This window comes from Hemitrygon akajei, chromosome 18 (genome assembly GCF_048418815.1).
Source record: "Hemitrygon akajei chromosome 18, sHemAka1.3, whole genome shotgun sequence".
Classification (NCBI taxonomy): domain Eukaryota; kingdom Metazoa; phylum Chordata; class Chondrichthyes; order Myliobatiformes; family Dasyatidae; genus Hemitrygon; species Hemitrygon akajei.
In genome coordinates this window covers 64,714,699-64,730,228 of record NC_133141.1, presented here as the reverse complement: position 1 = coordinate 64,730,228, position 15,530 = coordinate 64,714,699, and the positions used below count along the sequence as shown (strand labels likewise).

At 42.5% G+C, this 15,530-nt stretch overlaps 1 protein-coding gene across 1 annotated transcript in view; it reads right to left on the bottom strand.

Annotated features, from left to right (window-relative positions):
- Window positions 1-15,530, bottom strand: part of LOC140741490 (plexin domain-containing protein 1-like) — an 810,319-nt gene that overhangs the window by 70,259 nt on the left and 724,530 nt on the right. Inside the window, exon 12 of the mRNA XM_073071746.1 lies at window positions 15,187-15,222. Within this exon, the coding sequence (XP_072927847.1) occupies window positions 15,187-15,222 (36 nt within the window). The remainder of the gene's footprint in view (window positions 1-15,186; window positions 15,223-15,530) is intronic.

Below are 15,530 nucleotides of genomic sequence, written 5' to 3'. Positions count from 1 at the left end.
GGATGGGCCAAAGGGCCTGTTTTTGTGTTGTAGTGCTTTGTGACTCCATGACCTGAAGGGATCAGGTTCAATCCTGCTCTTGGCTGCTCTTTGTGTAGACTTTGCACGTTATTCTCCCATTGCAAAGGCTGGCAGTTTAACGATAAATGGAAGTTACCCTTTAGTATTGTTGGTGGTAAACAAATTAAAGAAGAGTTGATGGGCAGGTGAGAGAATCAATTGCAGCATTACTGGTAAATAAGAGAGGTAATGGGATTGAAAGAGGTGCTCTGCTCTGAGCTGGAATGGATGTAATGGACTTAATATCCTCTTTCTATCTTATATTTAGTAACTTAACTGTTATTTAATGTAGCAAAATTAAGGATTTTCACAGCCAAAGGGTTAGTTCTGATGTGGAGCTACTGTTGGAAACACGGCCATTGGTTTGCAGACACTAAACTCCTAAAGGCAGCAACATGCTAATGGCCAGATGTTCCATTTTCTAACTTCTGTGATTTCAGAGTCCAACTTGGATTTCAGATCAGTACCAAACACATCCACAGGGACCTGACACTAGTGTGCTAATGACTGTATTGGAAAAATTTGGAATAGTGGCTGTTCAAAGATGGAGTAAAAGAGGATTTGCAGGAGCTGCTGTGTGCAGTATTACAATCATTTCAGTCTCTGTGGCACTCTGACCATGGCCATTACTCTTGGTCACCAGCATCAGAATCAAAGTCAGAGTAAGAATCAGGTTTATTAACTCTGACGTATGTTGTGACATTTGCCACACTTCATGCCATATCTCAGTGAAAATAAACCTGATTCTGCTTATGACACTGATGACCAAGGTGTAATGGCTACGGTTTTGTTGAATGGGGACTATTGCTCACATTCTTAATCAGCCAAAATTGAATGGCAAAGCAATTGGATGGGGCAAATGGCCTAATTCTGCTCCTATCTCTTATGGTTTTCTCTGCTTGGATCCTTCAAATTCAATCACCTCAATGCTGAACTGACTCCACAACCTAAAGACTGACATTCAAGGACTCCAACTAATGGTCTGATGATTACTTATTTACTTTTAAAAAATTTAATATTGGCACAATTTGTCCTCTTTTTCACTTTGGATGGTTGTCAGTCTTAGTTATGTGTACTGCTTCATAAACTGTTGTATTTCTCTATTTTCCTGTACGTGCCTGCATGAACATGAATCCCATAGGTATGGTGACCTATGGTCCTTTGATAGTACTTTGAACTTCGGACTAATCTGAGACAGAAAAAGACGGGCAGACTTGCTGGGTGAGTGGGTGTGGAGGTGGGGTGGTATGCTCTTGTTCCGAGCGGCATGGCTACAGCATGGTATAATGTAACCTGAGTGGGAAAGAAAGAGCCCCACCAGCAAACCTACTGAGAAAACTTCTGGTAAATGAAAAGCCACACCCTCAGCCCTCCTGGCTGTCAAAGCTACTGAACGTTTGACACTATAAGTATCTCTGACATTAAGAGACTCTCCACTAACGGTCAAACAAAAAAATCAAAGTCTCAATTAAGAAAGTTAAAAATCACCTGAAAGAATTCAAGATAATAGAATTTAGAACAGTAGAGCGGCACAGGCCCTTCAGCCCACAATGTCGTGTTGACCCTTTAACTTACTCCATGATCAAACTAACGCTTTCCTACCCATGTTGCCCTCCATTTTTCTTTCATTTGTAATAACTCAATACTTAAAATAATTAAATATTTAAAAAAGTCATTAGTGCAAATTCAAATAACCGACAAGTGTTAATCATTACTCCTTCTTCCTTACAACAGAAAGCAGACTGCAAACGCTGTCTCCTAAGCGAAAAAACAAACAAACTACAGGAGGAACTCAGCGGGTCAGGCAGTATCTGTGGAGGCAAAGGAATAGTCTAAGTTTCAGATGGAGACCTTGCATCAGGATCCCGCGTCTCCTTGAAATCAATGAATCTGTGAACTCTGCTCCCAATCATCAGGCCTACTCCAGCACAAGATTGTTGAGCAGAGCCCACAAGGTTGCTGATTGGAGTTCTCAGCATCTTTGCCGATGATCTGTAGTCCTGGGGACTGCCCTGAATGATTTGCATTCTGTTCTCTTCACTACATTATGAGAAAAAAGTGTAAGTTTTAGAGAGGATGCAGAATGGTGCCTGGACTACAGGGCATGTCTTATGAGGCTAGGTTGAGCGAGATAGGGCTTTCCTCTCTGGAGTGAAGGAGGATGAGTGGTGTCTTGATAGAGGTTTACAAGATGATAAGGGGCACTGATCGAGTGAAATGCCAGAGACTTTTTCCCCAGGGCAGAAATAGTTAATACAAAGGGACATGATTTTAAGCTGATTGGAGTAAAATGGCAGATGGAGTTCAACCCAGATAAGTGTGAAGTGGTTCATTTCAGTAGGTCAAATTTGAAGATAGAATATAATATTAATGGCCAGACTCTTGGCAGTGTGGAGGATCAGTGAGATCTTGGGGTTCGTGACCATAGGACACTCAAAGCTGCTGCGCAGGTTGACTGTGTGGTCAAGAAGGCGTCTGGTGTGTTGGCATTCGTCAATCGTGGGATTGAGTTCAAGAGCCGAGAGGTAATGTTACAGCAAAATAGGACCCTGGTCAGACCCCACTTGGAGTACTGTGTTCAGTTCTGGTCACCTCACTACAGGAAGGATGTGGATACTATAGAGAGAGTGCAGAGGAGATTTACAAGGACGTTGCCTGGATTGGAGAGCATGTCTTATGAGAATAGGTTGAGTGAACTCGGCCTTTTCTCCTTGGAGTGATGGACGATGAGAGGTGACCTAATAGAGGTGTATAAGATGATGAGAGACATTGATCATGTGGATAGTCAGAGGCTTTTTCCCAGGGCTGAAATGGCTGCCATGAGGGGGCATAGTTTTAAGGTGCTTGGAAATAGGTACGAGGGATGTCAGAGGTAAGTTTTTTACGCAGGGACTGGTGGGTGTGTGGAATGCACTGTCAGCGACGGTGGTGGAGGTGGATATAATAGGGTCTTTTAAGAGACTCTTAGATAGGTACATGGAGATGAGAAAAACAGAGGGCTATGTGGTAGGGAAATTTTAGGCAGTTTCTAGAGTAGGCATATGCATGCTAGAAAATGGAGGGCTATGGAGGAAGGAAGGGTTAGATTGATCTTAGAGTAGCTTAAAAGGTCGACACAACATCATGGGTTGAAGAGCCTGTACTGTGCTGTAATGTTCAATGTTCATGTGTCAAAACTCTGAGCTTATGGTGGGTGGATACTAACAGTTTCTGGTATTTTCCAGCAGGAATTGAACCTGAGAACTTGTGGATGATATACATCTTGTTCTTTCATGCCTAAAGGGCCTGTTAAGTGCTGTATGTTCTGTCTTGGTGACATGTATTTTGACAAGTCCAGGGATTCCACTGTGAAGCTGATGAGAGAACTGTCCAGAAACACTATTCACCCCATAGACCATAAGATATAGGAGCTGAATTAGGCCATTTGGCCTAATGGCTACTCTGCTATTTTATCAAGGCTGATCCATTATTCCTCCCAGCCCAAATCTTCTGCCTTCTCCTGATATCCCTTTATGCCCTGACCAATCAAGAATTTAAATAAAGTCAAAGTTCAATCACATAGCACAAACAAAATTATGAAAATTGAATTAATTCCCCATAGCAGAGACATCTAAAACAAGGGCAGGTTTAAAGTGAGGAGTAAATGGGTTAAGAGCAATCTAAGAATATTTTGTTAGAGGATTGACTCTTTATTTATACAGTACCAGTGATCACCAATTGCGGTTCAATTCCTACCACAACTTGTAAGTAGTTTATATATTCTTCCTGTGACCAGTTAGGTTTCCTCTCACATTCTAAAAAGACCTACAGGCCAGAATTAGGGTTCGTAAGCTGTGGGCATGCTATGCTGACGCTGGAAGCATGGTGACACTTGCGGGCTGCCCCCAGCATGTCCTCAGATGACGTTGGTTGTTGACACAAATTATACATTTCACTGTATGTTTCAATGTTTTGAACTACATGTGACAAAGGAAGCTAATCTTCTTCTTCCCTTTTTATCTCTCTGTTACTCTTAACGATCACTATCTCTGCTTTTGTACTACTCAGCAGTTCTAATGTTCCCCATGTGCTTTTCAGTTTTTGGAAAGATTGTACCTGTCAGTCATATCTCTCCTTAAAGAGTTCTGTAAAATATCCAGGAATTATGTGAGGGCCACTGTGTCCATTGCAAAGTGATGGGGAGGTGAAGACACAAACTTACCACTGATTTATCATATAAGAATTGTTTCATGATTTTGGGCCTGTACTCACTGTTTATGAGAATAAGGGGGGATCTCACTGAAACCTATCGAGTACTGATAGGCCAAAATAGAGTAGATGTGGAGAGGATATTTCCAACAGAGGGGGAGTCTAGGACCAGAGGACCGAGCCTTAGAATAGAGGGACATTTGTTTAGAACGGAGATGAGGAGGAATTTCTTTAGCCAGATGGTGATGAATCTGTGGAATTCATTGCCACAGGCGGCTGTGGAGGCCAAGTCAATAGGTATATTTAAAGCACAGGTTGATATGTTCTTGATTAATGAAGGTTTCAAAAATTACAGGGAGAAGAATTATAGGAAAGATGTCAACAAAATAGAGAGAGTACAGAGAAGATTTACTAGAATGTTACCTGGGTTTCAGCACCTAAATTACAGAGAAAGGTTGAACAAGTTAGGTCTTTATTCTTTGGAGCGTAAAAGGTTGAGGGGGGACTTGATAGAGGTATTTAAAATTATGAGGGGGATAGATAGAGTTGACGTGGATAGGCTTTTTCCATTGAGAGTAGGGGAGATTCAAACAAGAGGACGTGGGTAGAGAATTAGTGGGCATAAGTTTAGGGGTAACACGAGGGGGAGCTTCTTTACTCAGAGAGTGGTAGCTGTGTGGAACGAGCTTCCAGTAGAAGTGGTAGAGGCAGGTTCGGTATTGTCATTTAAAGTAAAATTGAATAGGTATATGGACAGGAAAGGAATGGAGGGTTATGGGCTGAGTGCAGGTCGGTGGAACTAGGTGAGAGTAAGTGTTGTGCACAGACTAGAAGGGCCGAGATGGCCTGTTTTCGTACTGTAATTGTTATATGGTTATATGGTTAAGACAGGAGAATTGGGTTGAGAAGGATAATAAATCAGCCATGATGACAGAGCTTACTGGGCCGAATGGCCCAATTCTGCTTCTATGTTTCATGGTCTTATGTCTTACTTTTTGTCAGATACTCATTATTTGATGAGTATTATGGTCGACACAACATCATTATGTTACTCATTATTCGATCTCTTCATAGTCAGATAACAACAGCTGAAACTTCAGTCTCCCGGGAATCTGTGTGCTGTTGTGAATGATACTGACAAAGCCAGGAACTAAATTATTAGAACAGTCAATCCAGTTAAGCAGCTGTGTAAACCCAGGGAGACTGAGATAGCTTGTCTGCAGAGAGATGTCATAAGAACTGACCATGCAACCTTTATTTTATAGTCAAGCAGAACAGAAAAAGGTCCATACCAACTAAGGAGAACACACCCATACAAATCCCATTTACCAGCACTACTAGGTTTATAGCCTTCTGTGCCTTGGAGATTCAAGTGGTCCTCCAGATAGGTTTTTAAATGTTGTGCAAGTACCTGTCTCCACCACCAATATACTTCACATCACAACCACAGTCTCAAGTGAAAAGCTTTCCCACTTTTGATGCACAAGTTCAAGTTTAGTGCCATCTGACTGTACAACCAAACGAAACAAATTCCTCCGGACCACGGTGTACCAACAATCATATATCACACACAGCACATAAAACAAATATTACCACAGATAAGTTTATAAAATATAATAAATCTGAAACTGAATTTAAATAATAAATTCAAATCTGTACTTGAATCAAGAGTTCACTAAAATATAACAAAGCAGACCGACCGGTTGAAGAAACTGGAAGTACAGGATTTATCTCATTCCCTCCACTAGTGTGAGAACGACTGATATATTAAAGCTTTTGGGACCTGGCGGGAAGTAGTAAATGGATCCAAAACTGGCTCTGTGACAATACAGTGGGCAATGGTCAGTGGAAAGCGGTAAATGGAGTGGGGTTCCACAGGCTCAGTACCAAGTCCCTGTGTTTTGTGGTTACATATCAACTATTTTCTCTGGAGTGGCAGAGGCTGAGGGGAGATCTGATAGAGGATTATAAGATTATGAGAGACACAGAGTAGACAGATGGTATCTTTTTCTCAGAGTTGAAATGTCTAATACCAGAGGGCATGCATTTAAAATGAGAGGGGGGTAATGTCAAAGGAGATGTGAGGGGCAAGTTTTTTTACACAGAGATGGGTGGGTGCCTGGAAAGGTGGTAGTGGTAGAAACATTAGGGACTTTTAAGAGATGGGCATATGAATGAGTTGAAAATGGAAGAATATGGGCATTCTGTAGGCAGGAGGTTAGTTTAGTTAACATGTACAAACACGCTGGAGGAACTCAGCAGGTCGGGCAGCATCCGTGGAAATGAACAGTCAATTTTTCGGGCCGAGACCCTTCGTCAGGACTGAAGAGGGAGGGGGCAGGGGTCCTATAAAGAAGGTGGGGAGAGGGTGGAAAACCAATCAGAGGAAAGATCAAGGGGTGGAGGAGGGGAAACAGGGAGGGGATAGCCAGGAAAGGTGAAGAAGGAATGTAAGGGGAAAGCACTATGGGGAGTAGAAGAAGGCAGAATCATGAGAGAGGTAATAGGCAACAAGAAGAAGAGGCAGAGTGAAAGAGGGATGGGGAAGGGAGAGGGAGAGAATTATCAGAAGTTGGAGAATTCGATGTTCATACCAAGGGGCTGGAGACTACCCAGACGGTATATGAGGTGTTGCTCCTCCAACCTGAGTTTGGCCTCATCATGGCAGTAGAGGAGGCCATGTATGGACATATCCGAATGGGAATGTGAAGCAGAGTTGAAGTGGGTGGCAACCGGGAGATCCTGTCTGTTGTGGTGGACGGAGCAGAGGTGCTCGACGAAGCGGTTCCCCAATCTGCGTCGGGTCTCGCCGTAGATGTAGAGGTTAATTTAGTTGCCCATTGGATTACTAATTTAATTGGTTCGGCACAATATTGTGGGCTGAAGGGCCTGTTCCAGTGTTGTGTTTTATGTTTTACGTTTGGGCTTGACTGTGGGGACCCAATAAAAAGCTTGCCAATGAGAGCAAAATTGGCACTGCACTGGGAGAACAATTAGGAACAGATCTGTGGCATATATATCTGTATACCATTTAAATCCAGTTAAAGTCTTCTTACAATCCTTCTTCAAGCAGAAAAATAGATGTAAAAGTTCGTTATTGGTTGATTGTTGGTAACCTTGCTGATGATGTCCATAGCTTGCGTGTGAACAGACAAAGGAACTATATTCACTGCTGCTGAACAGGCATTCAGCAGCCATGTCATCCATTTACCTCCTTAAAATGGAATCCACTGAATTTATGAAACAGATTAGGATATGAAAACTGCTATTATATATACTTAGTGGTGACTTTATTAAGTACACCTGCTTGTTAATACAAATATCTAATTAGCCAATCATGTGGCAGCAAATCAATGTATTAAAACATGCAAACATGGTCAAGTTGTTGTTCAGACCAAACATCAGAATGGAAGAAGAAATGTGATCTAAGTGACTTTGACTATGGAATGATTGTTGGTGCCAGACAGGGTGGTTTGAGTATCTCAGAAACTGCTGATCTCCTGGCATTTTCAGCCTCTAGAGTTTACAGAGAATGGTGTGAGAAACAAAAAAAAACATCCAGTGAGCGGCAGTTCTGTGGGCCTTGTTAATGAGAAAGGTCAGAGGAGAATGGCCAGACTGGTTCAAGCTGATAGAAAGACAACAGTAACTCAAATAACCACGTGTTACAACAGTGGTGTGCAGAAGAGCATCTCTGAATGCACAACACATAAAACACTGAAGTGGATGGGCTACAGCAGCAGAAAAGCTAAAACGTATACTCAGTGGCCACTTTATTAGGTACAGGAGGTATAGTACATTAGACCAAAAAAGAATTTCTAACTGTCCTGATCTTAATTAATACTTTGTGTTTTGAAATAAACAGAGGTAATTCAAACTAGATATTGTTGACTATAAATGCTAAACGTGCCTGCAGCATCTGAACCTTTTTTCCAGCACTGATAGTTATCAGCAACAAAATGACCGCTCTCTGACTATCCACATAAACTCTAGATGTTTACAGGTCAGGTTATGGAATACTTGCCACTTGTTTAGATGATTTCATCTTCAGCAGTGCTCAAGAAATACAGTGCCACAGTGCCAGTGTCATCCCCATTGATTTAAAAAGATTAAAGATTAGCTTTATTTGTCACGTACTGTACACTGAAGCATTGAAATATTAACTGAAAAATGAGGTTTTGTGTCAATGACCAACGGACTGAGGATATTCTGGGGGTAAGCCCTCAAATGCTGCCATGCTTCTGACCCACCACCCAAGCTCGTATGTCTTTGAAACAGGGCACCCAGAGGAAACCCACACAGTCACACGGAAAGCGTACAAACAGCAGTGGGAATCAAACTCTGATTGGTAATCAATGATGTTGTAGCGCACTCTGCTACTGTGTTGCCCGTCCTCATCCTTCCTGTCAGCACTGCAGCTCAGGCTCTCCTATTATTTATATGGGATTGGAACCAGCACTCCCAGAACTGTTCATGTTAAGTAATAACTGCACTGTGGTTGCAGTGTGTGCTATCAACAAGATGACTTCCAGCAACACATCAAGGTTTCATTAATTGTCTTTCCTCAAATCCCTCAATCCCTCATTAGGTGCATAGGAACATGTCAAGTTTTATAGGGCATAGAACACTACAGGCCCTTCTACCCAAAATGTTTAGTCAATCTTTTAATGTATTCTAAGATCAATTAAACCTTTCCCTCCAACATAGCCCTCCATTTTTCTATCATCCATGTGCCTATCTAAGGGTCTCGTAGATGTCTCTAATGTATCCACCTCTACCACTAGCTTGACAGGGTGTTCCACGCACCCGCCACTCTGTGTATAAAGAACTTATCTCTGACATCCCCCTATACTTTCCTTCAATCACCTTAAAATTATGGCCCCCTTTATTAGCCATTTCCACCCTGGGATAAAGTCCCTGGCTAGGCACCTTTTCACCATTCAAAGTTCAAAGTAAATTTATTAGCAAAGTACATATATGTCACCATATACAACCCTGAGATTTGTTTTCTTGCGGGCACACTCAATAAATCCAAGAACCATAATAGAATCAATGGGAAATCCCACTCAACAGGGTGGACAAACAACTAATGTTGAAAAGACAAAAAATGTGCAAATACAAAAGACAGAAAACAATAATAAAAATTAAAATTAAATAAATAAGCAATAAATATTGAGAACATGAGATGAAGGTATCTCCTTCCGGTGAACAAACTCCACCCCCTCTATTCCCCACTCTGACCTCCTTTCAGTTCTGGTCACCTGCCTATTACTGCCCTCTGGGTCCTCTTCTCTTTCCCTTTCTCCTATTGTCCACTCTCCTCTCCTATCACATTTTTTCTTCTCCAGCCTTTGACCTTTCCCACATACTTGGCCTCATCTGTCACCTACCAGCTAGCCTCTTTTCCCTCCCCTCACCTTTCTATTCTGACATCTTCCCCCTTCCTTCTTAGTTCCGAAGAAGGGTCTCGGCCTGGAACGTCCATAGATGCTGCCTGACCTGTTGAGTTCTTACTTTCTTTGTAATTGCACTTCTGTGTTTTTATTCATCAAGTCTACTTAAGGTGAGTGGAGGGAAGTTTAGGAGAGATGTCAGAGGTCGGTGTGTAGAGTGGTGAAGCCCCAGGAATGCACTGGCAGTTGTGATGGTAAGAGTCAGATAAATTAGGGACATTTAGGAGACTCATAGGTAGGCACATGAATGTAAGAAAACTGGAGGATTATGAACTATGTAAGGTGGAAGGATTAGATTGATCATGGAACACTACACCATGAGCTGAAGGGCCCATACTATGATGCATTTTCTTCGGCGGTTTAACGGGGCACGACTGCGCAAGCGCGTGTAAGTCGGACCATGAGGCAGCAGGAGTATTTAAAAGAGAGCAGTTTGACAGAGCGGGCGATGGAGTAGAGGGAGACAGAGTAGGAAGGCTTTGTCTCCAGAGGCTTTGGCGAGCAGAGGCTGAGGACGAGCTTCACTCCAAGTGAGGTAAGGCCGGGTAAGTTCCTTTCAAAGGAGAAAGTTTCAAAAGTTGAGGCAAGTATTGGGTAGGTCATGGCAGCTGAGATCGGCCCCGTGGTTTGTTCATCCTGCAGCATGTGGGAAATCAGGGATACTTCCAGTGTCCCTGATGACTATGTGTGCAGGAAGTGTGTCCAACTGCAGCTTCTGGCAGACCGCATTGAGCATCTGGAGCTGCGATTGGATTCATACTGGAGCATCCGCGATGCTGAGAAAGTCGTGAATAGCACATTTAGTGAGTTGGCCACACCGCAGGTAAAGGCTACACAGGCAGAAAGGGAAGGGGTGGCCACTAGACAGTGTAGCAGTAGGCAGGTAGTGCAGGAGTCCCCTGGGGTCATCTCCCTCCTAAACAGATATACTGTTTTGGATACTGTTGGGGGAGATGTCTCATCAGGGGAAGGCAGCAGCAGCTGAGTTCATTGCACCACAGGTGGCTCTGCGGCACAGGAGGGAAGGAAAATGAGTGGGAGAGCTATAGTGATAGGGGATTCGATTGTAAGGGGAATAGATAGGCGTTTCTGTGGCCGCAAACGAGACTCCAGGATGGTATGTTGCCTCCCTGGTGCAAGGGTCAAGGATGTCTCTGAGCGGCTGCAGGACATTCTGGAATGAGAGGGTGAACAGCCAGTGGTCGTGGTGCACATAGGTACCAACGATATAGGTAAAAAATGGGATGAGGTCCTACAAGGTGAATTTAGGGAGTTAGGAGATAAACTAAAAAGTAGGACCATAAAGGTAATAATCTCTGGATTACTATCAGTGCCACGTGCTAGTCAGAGTAGAAATAGGAGGATATTTCAGATGAATACGTGGCTTGAAAAATGGTGCAAGGGGGAGGGATTCAAATTTCTGGGGCATTGGAACCAGTTCTGGGGGAGGTGGGACCGGTATAAACAGGACGGTCTGCACCTGGGCTGGACTGGAACCAATGTCCTAGGGGGAGCATTTGCTACTGCTGTTCAGGAGGCTTTAAACTAATGTGGCAGGGGGATGGGAACAAGTGCAGAGAGACAGAGGGGTGTAAAATGAGGATAGAAGCAAAAAGTAGTAAGGTGAAAAGTAAAAGTGGCAGGCAGGCAAATCCAGGGCAAAAAGCAAAAAGAGCCACTTTTCAACATAATTGTATAAGGGCTAAGAGTGTTGTAAAAACAAGCCTGAAGGCTTTGTGTGTCAATGCTAAGAGCATTCGTAACAAGGTGGATGAATTGAATGTGCAGATAGTTATTAATGAATACGATATAGTTGGGATCACAGAGACATGGCTCCAGGGTGACCAAGGATGGGAGCTCAACATCCAGGGATATTCAATATTCAGGAGGGATAGACAGGAAAGAAAAGGAGGTGGGGTAGCGTTGCTGGTTAGAGAGGAGATTAACGCAATAGAAAAGAAGGACATTAGCCTGGATGATGTGGAATCGATATGGGTAGAGCTGCATAACACTAAGGGGCAGAAAACACTGGTGGGAGTTGTGTACAGGCCACCTAACAGTAGTAGTGAGGTTGGGGATGGCATTAAACAGGAAATTAGAAATGCGTGCAATAAAGGAACAGTAGTTATAATGGGTGACTTCAATCTACATATAGATTGGGTAAACCAAATTGGTAAGGGTGCTGAGGAAAAGGATTTCTTGGAATGTATGCGGGATGCTTTTCTGAACCAACATGTCGAGGAACCAACTAGAGAGCAGGCCATTCTAGACTGGGTATTGAGCAATGAGGAAGGGTTAATTAGCAATCTTGTGCAAGGCCCCTTGGGTAAGAGTGACCATAATATGGTGGAATTCTTCATTAAGATGGAGAGTGACATAGTTAATTCAGAAACAAAGGTTCTGAACTTAAAGAAGGATAACTTTGAAAGTATGAGACGTGAATTAGCTAAGATAAACTGGCAAATGATACTTAAAGGGTTGACAGTGGATATGCATGGATGAACTACAACAATTTCATCCCAGTTTGGTAAAAGAATAAACCAGGGAAGGTAGTGCACCCGTGGCTGACAAGGGAAATTAGGGATAGTATCAAGTCCAAAGAAGAAACATACAAATTAGCCAACAAAAGCGGCACACCTGAGGACTGGGAGAAATTTAGAGTCCAGCAGAGGAGGACAAAGGGCTTAATTAGGAAAGGGAAAAAAGATTATGAGAGAAATCTGGCAGGGAACATAAAAACTGACTGTAAAAGCTTTTATAGATATATGAAAAGAAAAAGATTGGTTAAGACTAATGTAGGTCCCTTACAGTCAGAAACAGGTGAATTGATCATGGGGTACAAGGACATGGCAGACCAATTGAATAACTACTTTGGTTCTGTCTTCACTAAGGAGGACATAAATAATCTTCTGGAAATAGTAGGGGACCGAGGGTCTAGTGAGATGGAGGAACTGAGGGAAATACATGTTAGTAGGGAAGTGGTGTTAGGTAAATTGAAGGGATTAAAGGCAGATAAATCCCCAGGGCCAGATGGTCTGCATCCCAGAGTGCTTAAGGAAGTAGCCCAAGAAATAGTGGATGCATTAGCGATAATTTTTCAAAACTCTTTAGATTCTGGATTAGTTCCTGAGGATTGGAGGGTGGCTAATGTAACCCCACTTTTTAAAAAAGGAGGGAGAGAGAAACCGGGGAATTACAGACCGGTTAGCCTGACATCGGTGGTGGGGAAAATGCTAGAGTCAGTTATCAAAGATGTGGTAACAGCACATTTGGAAAGCGATGAAATCATCGGACAAAGTCAGCATGGATTTGTGAAAAGAAAATCATGTCTGACGAATCTTATAGAATTTTTTGAGGATGTAACTAGTAGAGTGGATAGGGGAGAGCCAGTGGATGTGGTATATTTGGATTTTCAAAAGGCTTTTGACAAGGTCCCACACAGGAGATTAGTGTGCAAACTTAAAGCACACGGTATTGGGGGTATGGTATTGATGTGGATAGAGACTTGGTTGGCAGACAGCAAGCAAAGAGTGGGAATAAACAGGACCTTTTTAGAATGGCAGGCAGTGACTAGTGGGGTACTGCAAGGCTCAGTGCTGGGACCCCAGTTGTTTACAATATATATTAATGATTTAGACAAGGGAATTAAATGCAGCCTCTCCAAGTTTGCAGATGACACGAAGCTGGGCGGCAGTGTTAGCTGTGAGAAGGATGCTAAGAGAATGCAGGGTGACTTGGATAGGTTAGGTGAGTGGGCAAATTCATGGCAGATGCAATTTAATGTGGATAAATGTGAGGTTATCCACTTTGGTGGCAAGAACATGAAAACAGATTATTATCTGAATGGTGGCCGATTAGGAAAAGGGGAGGTGCAACGAGACCTGGGTGTCATTGTACACCAGTCATTGAAAGTGGGCATGCAGGTACAGCAGGTGGTGAAAAAGGCGAATGGTATGTTGGCATTCATAGCAAAAGGATTTGAGTACAGGAGCAGGGAGGTTCTACTGCAGTTGTACAAGGCCTTGGTGAGACGGCACCTAGAATATTGTGTGCAGGTTTGGTCCCCTAATCTGAGGAAAGACATTCTTGCCATAGAGTGAGTCCTGGGATGGCAGGACTTTCATATGAAGAAAGACTGGATCGACTAGGCTTATACTTGCTGGAATTTAGAAGATTGAGGTGGGATCTTATTGAAATGTATAAAATTCTAAAGGGATTGGACAGGCTAGATGCAGGAAGATTGTTCCCGATGTTGAGGAAGTCCAGAACAAGGGGTCACAGTTTAAGGATAAAGGGGAAGCCTTTTAGGACCGAGGTGAGGAAAACCTTCTTCACACAGAGAGTGGTGAATCTGGAATTCTCTGCCACAGGAAACAGTTGAGGCCAGTTCATTGGCTATATTTAAGAGGAAGTTAGATATGGCCCTTGTGGCTAAAGGGATCAGGGGGTATGGAGAGAAAGCAGGTACAGGATTCTGAGTTGGATGATCAGCCATGATCATACTGAATGGTGGTGCAGGCTCGAAGGAAAATCATAAATTAACCATAAACTATAAAACATTTTTACAAGAAAGTACACAATTAGAACAAAACACATCCATTTCACTGAAGGTGGACATAATGCTGCTGAACTCTAGGGATTAGGATATTCTTGGTTGGTTCAAAAGCTGATTGATTGAAGGGAAGTAGCTGTTCTCAAACCCGGTAGAATGATCACGAACACAATATCCTGACTCCGCAATATATCACAGTTACTTCAATGCCTCGGTGGCAATGTCCAGGAAACGCTACAAAAACAGCAGTATGGAAGCACTTTACCACAAGTTTGGCAGCAGGTTAAGATGGCAACTCCTTCCCAAAGGTAATTAGGGAGATGGATGGACAGCCCAGTTTATGAGTTAAGGAGAATGAAATAATTGCTACTCTCAATCCGTTGCAACATAACAACATAAGCATAAAAACCAAAATAAATACAAATACAAAAGCAATCTGATAGAACACAACATATAAGTAATTGTTATAAAGAGAAAGAGGTAGATTTGCACATAGTGCTGAGTAACTGTAGAAGGAAGTATAATGAGAGATCAGATATCACTGAGACCTCACAAATTGCTCACCATTTACCATTGGCTGCTCCAAGTACCTAAAAACAAACACCAAATAATGTAGTTCCAAAGAAATTATTCAACGCATATAACTACACTGGCTCGAGTTAAGCCGTAAGCTCCATTCTCTTCCCATCAGCCAATAAATTTTCTCTATTCAATTATTTACCCTATTCCCTTCTGAAAGGAGCCACCAAACCTGCTTTCTCCACCCTTCCTGTTGGCACATTTCAGATGACTACAGTTGGTTGGAAAAAAAATTAAAAAACCTTCCCCAAATCTCCCCACTGGTCTCAATGCCAATGATTTCAAAACAGTTTTCTCTGGTGACTAATTTGCTCATCAGAGGGATAAAGTTTCCCAACACAGAGAGACACTTACCATCATCCCTCACATGAAAGATCAATTTTGTGTCATCTGGAAGAAATAGAAAGAAATAGATCAGCAAAATTGCCCACATTGATGAAGAATAATAACCTCAGGTCTCAAACATAAGTGCTTTGATTTTTCTTTGAAACTATTAAACATTGAACATAGAACACTCCAGCACAGTACAGGTCCTTTGGCCCACAATGTTGTGCTGACCTTAAATTCTTTAATACTTTAAATTCTACCTAACCCTTCCCTCCTACATAGCCCTCCATTTTTCTATCATACATGTTCTTAAATGTCGCTAATGTATCAGCCCCCATCACCACCCACATGTATAATATCTGAACAATTCT